Source organism: Halyomorpha halys, unplaced genomic scaffold, assembly GCF_000696795.3.
Source record: "Halyomorpha halys isolate HHAL.00 unplaced genomic scaffold, Hhal_1.1 Scaffold94.1, whole genome shotgun sequence".
NCBI classification, from domain to species: domain Eukaryota; kingdom Metazoa; phylum Arthropoda; class Insecta; order Hemiptera; family Pentatomidae; genus Halyomorpha; species Halyomorpha halys.
In genome coordinates this window covers 1313840-1325282 of record NW_027114465.1, presented here as the reverse complement: position 1 = coordinate 1325282, position 11443 = coordinate 1313840, and the positions used below count along the sequence as shown (strand labels likewise).

Sequence of the window (11443 nt, the reverse complement as noted above, 5' to 3'; positions counted from 1 at the left end):
TTATTTTAAATAATAATATTTTCTCAACTAAGTTGATATTAATCAACTTTTGATATATTTACATTTTAGTGTTCTATGTCCAATGTTTCTGTTCTGTCCATGGCAACAGTTAATATTTTTTTATTTTATTTTACAAAAGACGTAAAATATCACTACAATATATACTATATAAAAAAATTTTTTGTTTGTTATATCATATAAATATATGTATTATAAATATGTCCGATCATGGATTAATTGGTGTGCTGTCTAATGTAGTAACCCAATATTTTTGGGCAACATGGGTAAATAAAGCAGTTTTCTCTAGTCTTAATGAGGTTGAATTCCATATCATTTGTTTTATGAACACCAATAAATAAGTTTATGAACTCTTCTATATAACAAATCCCTTGATGTAACAATTTTTTTTCAAAATCCCTTGATATTAGATATACTGAGACTCCTCTGTACATCGAACTATTTAAAGGAAAATTTAATGATACCTATCATAATCATATTCATAACAATCGAGTTATTGTTCCAGAGATGTATAATTTTATTTCTTAGATTATGATTTCTTATCATTTATTTGTTTTATTTTTCTGCTTTTTCCTATTTGTGGAATTAATGAGCCTTCTTATTTCAGATTCTTTATTTTATTAATTTTACATTAATAAACTAACACTGTCAACGTTTTGGACGGTCTGTCCATTTTCACGAGCCAATTACAAAAATAGTTACAAAGTTCTTTGTTACCTTTAAAGTTTGAAAATATAGCTTTTATAGTTTAATATAAATTTTTTTTTTATTATGGTCAATTGTCATTTATCATTGTAAAGTAGATAATAAACTGTGCAATAGAAAATTTTTACAATGTTTAAGGGTAATTAACTATAAAAATTTACAATGTTTAAGGGTAATTAACTATAAAAATTTGAGTGATGTATAAATATGTAGTAACAGTTTAGGTTTTAGTTTTTAAAATAAATGACAAAATTTATATTTTATAAATTGAAAAAAATGACCAATGAAAACAGTGGAAGGTATTAAATGAAAGTATGCAAATTAACCATAATAAAAAAATCAAAAAGAAAGAAAAGAAAATTTGGGTATATTTCAAAACTTAAAATGTAACAAAAAATTTTGTAACTAGTTTTGAAATTGGCTCCTGAAGAGGGACTTGGTGTCTGAAACGTGTTAGTTTATTAATCTAAAATTAATAAAATAAAGAATTTGAAGTAAGAAGGCTAATCGATTCCTGAAATAGTCAAAGAAAATGTTAATACTATTTCATAAAGTACTTTGAGTGTTGCTCCAATATAAACAATTCCGCTATATTCTTATGTGAATTTGTCCAAGAATTAATGATTTTATCATTATTTTCTTAATGAGAAATAAATTATAAGGACTATCAGAAATGTCAGCAGTGTTAGTTTACTGCTGTATAATTAATAAAATAAAGAATTTGAAGTAAGAAGGGATTTCTGGCATAGAAAAAAGCAGAAAATTACATAATTATTTATTTAAGTAATTATTTATTTTTTTTATAAATCCAGAGGTACTTGAGCAAGACGCAAGACACGTATTTGAAGATGTTCTTGATGAGTTTGCCACAGTGAGAGGAATTCTACAGCAGTTTGAATCCTGGCGAAGACAAGACTTAGACGCTTATGTAGAGGCATATGTCAGCATTTGTCTTCCCAAATTACTTGGACCAATTTTGCGATTAAAATTGCTGTTTTGGAACCCTATAAGTCAGGTAGGTGACTTCCCATTGTCACAGTAAATTACATTCTCATCTTGATTCTGTGAGATTTAAAGTTTTATTTCTATTTGATATTTTCTTAAGGTTTTATTAAATATTATTCTTCCAGCATATGTAATTGATCTAAGAAATCTAATCTTACATTATTTTTTCTTATCAATTTTCTGATTAAATTACATGACTTAGGCCTTAGTAGGAGAAGTGAATGGATTAATTATAACTTACCTTGAGTTTTGGTTTATAGTCAGTTAGATGGAACACATTAATTTTTTAATGGAATGAACTAAATAAATAATTTAACGCAAATAATTGGGTTCTTTTATTATTATTATTTTTTTCCAAAGCTTTTGCAAAATTAAAAATCAAATTGTACTGGAGTAAATTCTTGCTGCATTATCTGTTTCAGTAATTTTTTTTTCAGTGGATGTTTGTTGTGGTGTGGGGTAGTATAGTGATGATGCCCTCATTTCAATTCCCAAGAACTAGTTTGAATCTGTCTATTGTACAAAATGTATTTTAGGTTCTACTAGTTGAGGTAAAACTTTCGACTAATCTCTAAATAATGGATGTTTACTTCTGACTAAACATTGAGTAGACTAGGGAATTAAGGAAAAAACCGGAGGTTCAGCATGAACATGGATTCTAACCTTCAATTCTCTTCTTGATTGTTGGTCAAGAAACTGTTTTTGTTAACCAAGTACTGAACCACAAGACCATCCGAGGATCCATATTTATTTATTTTTAAATGAGAAAATTGTTTAACTTTTCAACTTCTAACGATAACACTTATTCAGATGACAGACTGCAAAAAGAACTTATTCCAAAGAAAGATCTGACCAAAGTTAGATTATTGCAAATGCTGGTTTTGTTTTTCCTTTGCTTGTACTGGAAGGTTTAGAAAGTATTGTACTGTTATACCAAAGCTATTCATAATAAATATTGATCAACATTATCACTTTAATACCTGAATATTCAATATAAATATTTAATTCATTATAGGGAGGCAGTGAATTCGAAAAAGCACCTTGGTTTAATAGCCTACTTTTATATGGCCTTGAAGACACTGAAACAGAGGAAATGTTACGGAAAGATCCCGATGCCCAGTTGCTACCAAGAGTAGTTGAAAAAATTGTTTTACCGAAATTAACACGTAAGTTTGAACATTTTATTTTAAATATGTTTATATTTTTCCTTAACCTAGCCTTATTAGAGGTGAGATTAATTTTCAATAACTAAACTATTTTAATCTATAAATTATTGTAATTTCAATTTCTGTACATTCAATGATATGTGAAATTTTGTTTGGATACAAGTTAAAATTATAAAATAAAATATTTACATTCCCAAGAGAGACATGTTGGCAATAGGAAGGAGGGTACAACAGAAACTTGTGCAACTAGTTGATTTTCATCCCTCATTCGCAGAAGAGTTATTTTAGTTATACTTGTCTTTTTTTTTTCTCTCTCTCTAATTTAGAGAATCAACCTTATTATTATAAGAACTTTTGCAGTTACATTGATTCTTCCTTGAATATATACATATATATATATATATATATATATAATTTTTTTTTTTTTTTAATGACCTTTATGGTAATTTTTCTAGTCACTCCTGGTAAATGTGTAAAATGCCTTTTATTCTCATAATATTTAAAGTATTTCTGGGCTTTAAATGTGAAAAAGACTGGTAAAAGTGAAAGATTGTTAAAAAAAAAAAATTTCTAAATCTTTTTATTGTGCAAAAAAGGTTGAATTAATAACATTTTATAATTTAAAAAAAAAATAAAAAGTCCTCTGTATATTTTACTTTGACATAGTATTTATTAAATTCTTCATTGACAACGCTGTCACAAAAATAACTATGGGGAAAATATGTACTTATTGGAATACTTTTGCCACCGCCAACTAAATCTCCATGACAATGTGAAATGAAAATAAAAAACTTATAGTTAAACTATGGTGGTCCTTTAAATAGTTAACATTATCTATAAGGAGACTAGGGTGAAACATTCGAGCTTTTCTGATACGTACATACTTCCCTACAATACTAAAGGTGGAAATGCTTCCCATTTGTAAGCTAAGGGGAAATGCTATTGTTACAAACAAGTGAGGTTAGGTTAGTCCTTCATAGCAGTTCTCAGATGTGAACTTCACTTTAACCAATATCATGGCTTCATATATAACTGATGCTGTTATATAAGCCATTTAAAGATTGGCCTCTCTAACGTATCTGCCCCAGTTCATCCTAATAAAATTTACTTAATAATTTGTATTTATTAATCAACTAATTAAAGATACAATTTAATTTTTTTTTTCATGATTTAATTTCTGAGATTTATCATTTACTTGCATTTAGTAACATTCTTATAATATGGTATATATTTAATATAATAGTGTTATATTTATTTTGTTTCTCATTCTCATATTTTGATTCATTATTTTGGACACAACACTAGTGGAGTTAAAAACATTCAGGTTATTTACAAACCTACCTAGTTACCTAACTATATTTAATTAATATTAAGAAATTTTATATGTATATATAAATGAAAAAAAAAAATTAACTCACCAACTAGTTAATTCTATTTTCTCTTTATATTTTCAGATTTTTTGAATAACAAATATGAGTGTTTATATATAAAAAATATATTATTTTTATGTTAAACTGTTTCAAGTATAAATGATAAATTTATAGACTAACTATTGGTATCTTATATATATATGTATATATAGTTGACCGTAAAGATTTAAATATAAGATTTATTAGTATAGTATCTTACTTCGGTTTTGTATAGGTTGATATTTATTTATACGAATAATTTAATTTTGGTTTTAAATTCAAATTTGGTGATTTTGTTATAAAAATAAACAATTTTTCAGTTTTATTTGATATTTCAATTTGCAAAGAGAGAGACTCTTTAAGAGAAGATATCGATGGCCTAATTCACAGTAGAGCTAAGTACATTTCCACTAACTTTTGGAAAAATACAATTAAAGGTTGTCTCTTTTTCGAATATTATATCTTTTCAATTATTTTTTTGACCAAACAGATTTAAGTTTTTTATCTAAATCTGTTCAGTCAAAAAATTAGATGGAAAGTTAAAATGTTCTTAAAAGAGAGGACCTATAATTGTGTTTTTTTTTTAAAGTTGGCAGAAATTTACTTAGCTCTACTGTGAAGTAGGCCAGCGATATTACAAGATGTATATTTTTATGTGGGTTGTTTACATAGGCTAGCTTAAAAAATAATGGACTCTTTATAATCTGTAGTGGAACACCACAATTATAGTTTTTTATCTTTTTTTTTTCCAGAACTAGTTTGTGAATGTTGGGACCCTCTGTCAAGCAGCCAAACAGTTTCTTTAGTAGGCCTTGTTACCAAACTGATTCAGGATTATCCAACATTGACTCACAAGTCTAAATTTTTAACAAATTTCTTTGAGACTGTTCTTGAGAAATTGAAGGAATCTGTTGAAAATGATGTCTATATACCAATTTACCCACCACAGTAAGTATTGTAATGAATTATTTTTTAAAGGATAATTAACGAAAAATTAGCAATAAATAATTTGTATTCATTTTTTGTTTAGTTCTTCCTAATTTAACATCCTTCTTCTATACAAAAATATTTTTTTAATGGTTGGTCAAAATAATATTTAATAAATAACTCGGGCTTATTTATTATTATTACTACTACAGGGAAAATTTGATTTGATAATTGATAATAACTGGACTGGTATTTGTATCCTTATTTCAAAAACTATATGATTAAAAAAGTTATATAACCAGTTGGTAGCAAATTTAATATATTTCAATTTCGTTAGGGATAAATTTCCCCCAAAATTTCTTAATTTTCAAGTTATAAACCAAAAGTTTTTTACCTTTTTACACCTAAACCCAATTCACAAACCCATGGGACTTTTTTTGAAATAATGTTCTGGTGGAACTAAACAAAACAGGGGAGGAGGTTATTTCTTTATTTTTTTAATGTTTGACTTTTTGCATTTGTTTTGTCTGATTTGATTGGACTAATATTTTATATTGTTTGTCATGTTTGATAATTATTTTATTTAAAAGTCCTGCTATCTATTAGAACTCTACCTTTGAATTAACTCTCTCCCGGAACTATTAAGAATTAAGGACCTACTAATTATTGATATTATTAAAATCATAAATTGATAGCCTGAACTACTGTCGAGACTTGCTGTTTTTTTTTTTTTTTAACTAACTATTTAATGAGATTAATTTACTAAAATTCTTTACTTATATTTATTAATTATAAATCTATGTAATCAATTTCAATTGACTTATTATTATTTATAATTTTTTCCTAGGAGGTTAAATGAGGGAAAGGTGATGAATTTTTTCATGAGACAATGTACCGTGGCAATCAAGTTGCTTGGTAATATTACACGATGGCAGGGTGTAATCAGTGACTCTTTGCTCTCCGATATAGCCCTCAATTCCCTTCTCAATAGATATTTACTTTGTGCCATACGCTCCTGCAGTATGTTACAAGGTGCCAACCTATGTCAAATGGTAAGGAACAATATTTAATTTTTGGAAAATTGTAAATTTTGTATGTTTATGTTTCTCCTTCGAGTAGTTAAACTTTTTCAGTTAGACACATCAATGAAGATTATTTTTTCATTATTAATCTATCTATAATGATAAAAATAGCATGTCTCTTATTTTTTTATTTTATTTTATTTCTAATAAATAATAGTACATTGCATGTCATCATAATATGTTAATATATAACTTCATATTAGTTCAATATTACTATTTGCTTTGACAGTGGCACATTTGAAAAAGAAGTCTTTTTTACTTTGTAATGACGTATTCCATAGATTTTAATGTAGGGTTAGGTTACTTTGTGAAAAGTGGGGTAGCTTTGGGTTTGGGACAGACTACAGAATCTGCAGTTCTATCTTTGGAACGTGTCCAATACAAAATAAAATAACATTTTTATTTTTCCTTCTCACTAATGATGTTATCGAAGGATTGTATTCATGTAGGAAATAGAAAACTATTTTCTTTTCATAATCAAAACTTTTCACTAGCATTTTGTGTTTTTGACAAGGCACAAATTTGATGCCATCTCTGTCTTTAGTTAAATTCTGTGTTTGGGCATAATTGATTGATTGAAGTGTTAATCCGATTTTGATGAAATTTTAAGGGATTGTGCGAATTACCTAGATGCGAGGTAGTTATATGGTCCCATATCAATTTCATTGTATTAAATCAATCACTACTTGTGCTTATATACATGCTGATATTTTTCCTTTGATATACCTTTATTTCAAAGAATCATTAGTGTTGAAATAAAGGTAATTACCCACCCAATAAAAACTTCCAAAATTAGAATAGTTTCCAAAACAATGCAATTTTCACTTAAGGAAATAATAGGATATCAAAAAGAGAGAAACAGACTTTTTTTTTTTAATTCTGCTGCAGTAAGATGTCTAAGTTAATCATTGGAAAAAGAAATTCCTTATTTGGACTATGTATGTGCAGTTGTTTATGTTGTTTTACTGTGTATGTGCAGTTTTGTGCAAAATGAGTTTTAATGTTAATAGTTTTATTCTCTGTACTTAATGTAATCCAATTGTCCAGGATTATGCCACTGTACAATAATCGATATTTAATTTCAAGTAAATATTCAATAAATTTCTGACTATACAATAGCATCCACTAGTGATTCCTATACCTAAAAAAAAGTATTAATACTGTCAGTCCTTGAATAAAAGTAGGAAGATAGCAAATACTGTTGTTTTAAGAGTTATGGGCAAAATTAGTTACCTATACCCTAAGACAGGATTGGGTACAAGGTTCTGTAGAAACCCCAAGAGATTATCTACCCTGTTTCACTGATGGATTAAGGAAAGATTCGACTGGTCTAACAGGTGCAGGAGTCTATATAGAAGATTTAGGCATAGAACTAAGCTTCCCACTAGGCAAGTACTCGACTGTTTTTCAGGCAGAAGTATTTACCATTTTGTCAGCAGCTACATGTCCCGAAGTCATTAGCTGTAAAAAGGCAGACATCACCATCTTTTCACATAGTCTGCCCTTCAAGCTCTTGAGTCACCTAAAGTCACCTCTATATTAGTGAGAGAGTGCAAGAAGGCATTAGAGTCATTGGCGAGCTAAATGAAGCTTAAGTTAGCGTGGGTCCCTGGACTGGTAATGAGAAAGCTGACCAGCAAGCTAAAAATGAGGCTGAGCATCCTTCTGTAGGACCAGAACCATTCCTAGGCATCTCTAAAAGGTATCGGCACTGAGAAGTCCTTGATTGGCCATGAAAGATAGCAGGCAAGAAGTGGAGGGAATGTATAGGGCTTAGACAGGGCAAGATATTTATAACTAAACCCTCTACTTCTAGAACTAAGTGGCTGCTAGGCCTAAACTGCAATGAACTCCAATTACTAATAGGAGATAACTAATAGAAACCTGCCACTTATGTAGGGAGGCCCTGGAAACTGCCCTACATTATATAGCAGCGTCACTAAGATATAGGCTTCTAGGCTCTGATAGAATCCTAAAATATGAGGCTTTCTCTATTGATTGGGCCTTCCTTTTAAACTTCATTAGAAAGTCAATAAGGTTTGATATAGAGGAATAAAAGTCATAAAAAGAATCATTTCATTGGTCTGTCTTGGGGTTTGCAAAAAGGATCAATAGGTCCACTTGCCGGACATGTCCCCCCCATTATTACCAGTACTAGTTACAGTAACAGTAATAATTTAAACTGAAATTAGTGGGGGGATTATTGAGCATTAGCTTTTTGAAAATATGAAGGTTTGCCAAACACAAGGCTTCTAGGAAAAATATCCATTTTGAAAATCTGCTAACTGCAGGAGAGAGCTTAATGGAAAGTAACCTGGTGATAAGCTATTTCGGTTTTTCAATTCAATTTTAGGTGTTACTTAGGATTTTAATGGAGGGTTGCTTACAGTCATTTTCGTAATTTAGAATAAATTCTCGTTTTCGACACTTAAAGTATGAAGAGTTTGTTCCTTAACATATTAACCATAATTTGAAAGTTGGTATTTTTTTTTGTATTGTTGCAGATTAAATCATTTACTTCAATTTTTTTTTTATTTCTGTGGTTTCTATAAGCCCTTCACATAAAATAAAATTATTATTGTTTTTCATTCTCGTAGCATTTGTATATCATTATTTAACTTTTTTTTTTAGATTGGGAATGTACTTCCAAGAATCTGGCTTCAAGTATGTGTTCATCCGCCACAACTCACTCAATTTTTAGATCAATCTAAACAAATAGCTAAGATGTTGGATGTGGACAAGCCATTAGAAAGGTAAATATATGCTGTTGTATGACGAATGTCAGGCATTTTCAATACCTCTGGTTTAGTTATTGATAGTGAACATACTGCTTGTTCATAAGTTGTATTGATATTTAAAGCTTTGATTTTCAATTGTTCTACATATTTCACTACTAAATTTAAACTGTGTCAACTAAAAACAGATTTTTTTGTTTTTTGATAACCATTTGAGGAAACTTAATATTAGATGAACTTCAAACTCTCCTTTTTATGTTTATAGTGGCTTAATCTAGGTCTGTAATTTTGGTTTCCATTTTTAATGTTGTAATGGTCTAACTTTTCGTGGTTCTGAGTCTTTACTGATAAGTAAAAGTTAAGATTATATTCCTTAATGCTAATGATGATGATTTAAATCAGTTGAAGTACTTTGGTTTTCTTATTGAAAGCATTAATTCGTAAATAATTTACATTCCTAGTAAAATATTACAAAAATTGTTGAATTGCCTCATTGTTCTCCTGAAATCTGTATATTATAACAACTTTATTCTCATCCTTCCATTTTTTCTTCAGTTTCCAAGGTTGTCCTACAGTTTTATTATAATAGAGTCTTTTACTGAAATACCTTCTTCTTTGCAAAGCCATCTGAATCTGTTTTATATAGCTTATTAATATAAGGAAGGCTATGTGTGTGTTATACTAATATCAAATCAGGATTGTATTTATTGTAGCATATTGGTATTTAATTAATAGTCAACAGCTTTATTTCCTGCAAATGTTTTATTAAAATATTTTTGGAGAAGGACTGTTGTTACTAAAGCTTCATTTATACTAGCTGTAAATTGTAGGAGTTGCCCTCCTATTAAAACAACTTTTTATTATTGTAACTTATTATTACAGCTTATTAATTATTATTAAAATTTATTTTATTATTACATTTTACTACATAGAATTGTCTTTTGCAGGGATGCTTTAGAGCGTATGACTGGTGTCCTGAAGGCTGCGGCATCATCATAGTATACGAGCATCATCTTTGCATATATGCATTTTAGAATTTTCCTTATTTTGTTATTTGTTTTCAATAAAAAGAAAAAGGACAAATCGTGAAATTAAAATGCAGTTAACTTCAATTTTATTCCAAAAGAGGTTAATCACTCTTTGCACATTTTGTTTTTGTATTTACGATATTTTTGATTCCAAGTTAATTAAATTAGTTTTACTAAGTAATAAAACTTTTGTAATAAATTTTATCGAATGACTGAAAATATGTAATGTAATTATGCATCAATTTGTATTTGAAATGTGGCTTTATTGTAGGTGTACTTATTTCAGTATAGTATATAGTTACATTAATAGGGATCATCTAGCAAAGAAATTTTATAACTTTCTTGAATTTTAGTTTTATATATAAATATCGACCCATGAAATTTTGTTTGTTAATAGTTCTTATGTGCACTGGAAGCTATGTAAATTGGTTGTTCGATTTATCAGTGTCTCCATAATGAAGAATGTTGTGTTGGACTTGCAATAAAATAATTATGAAATAATCACATTTAAAATCTTTTAATATTCGTTTTGTTTGCTATAATTGGTTATATTACACATTAAATTTCAGCTACAAACAAGTGATGATTATGTGAGGTATTCGTTCGTTAAACATGCTAACTGAAATTTTTCATGATTGTAATTTTTGCTATCATTGCTTGTTTTACGGCTAATTTAATAAATTGTTGAAAGAATCTTGGAAATTTATTTTCTTAAGACAATAGTCATAATATTAAGTTATTGTAAGTTACTACTGGTTCAAAATAAATAATTTAACATTGTAAAAGTTCTCATTTTTTCAGTTACCATGTTTTACAATTGAGTGCCTCATATATTGATGTGATTCATAATGATGACTTTTTTGTTTTGTAAATATGACAATCTATATTTGTCTTATTCAATTGTTAGATGTAATTGATATTATAATTTCCACTTGTTTTTGTTCTTGTATCAGTAAGTTATTAAATAAAAGTTTTATATGGACGGACTCCTATGAATTTCTCTGTATCATTTATTATCAACAGGATGTTGTGAATTATCAGAAGAGGGAAAAGCTGAATCTTTTCTCATTATTGTGGTAAATCTTTAGGTCCAACAGTCATTAGGTGTAATATACAAGAAGTAAACTCAATGCTATTAATTACCAGCTTAAATTGTTCGAAAGTGGTGCAAATATGACAGAGTAGTATATTGTTATATAGTTTTGTAAAAATAATTGTAGCAAGATGTATTTAAAAAGAAAAAATACTATGAAAGTGAATGTCCACCAATGATTAGAAAAGAATGATCCTATGGAATGAAGTAGAAGATATTGAAATGCTATGTTAGTGGAAGTGCAAGAGGTAGCAAACGAACACATACACCTACCT

At 28.4% G+C, this 11443-nt stretch overlaps 1 protein-coding gene across 2 annotated transcripts in view; it reads left to right on the top strand.

The window, feature by feature from the left end:
* LOC106677311 (PAX3- and PAX7-binding protein 1) overlaps nucleotides 1-11038 on the top strand; it is a 27562-nt gene extending 16524 nt beyond the window's left edge. The window contains exons 11-16 of one of the 2 annotated variants that reach the window (XM_014415142.3): nucleotides 1536-1738; nucleotides 2744-2894; nucleotides 5056-5251; nucleotides 6078-6282; nucleotides 8944-9065; nucleotides 9995-11038. In XM_014415142.3, the coding sequence (XP_014270628.1) occupies nucleotides 1536-1738; nucleotides 2744-2894; nucleotides 5056-5251; nucleotides 6078-6282; nucleotides 8944-9065; nucleotides 9995-10046 (929 nt within the window). In that variant the 3' untranslated portion in view covers nucleotides 10047-11038. The remainder of the gene's footprint in view (nucleotides 1-1535; nucleotides 1739-2743; nucleotides 2895-5055; nucleotides 5252-6077; nucleotides 6283-8943; nucleotides 9066-9994) is intronic. The other variant, XM_067051673.1, reaches the window with a different exon arrangement.
* Nucleotides 11039-11443: the final 405 nt, after the last annotated feature.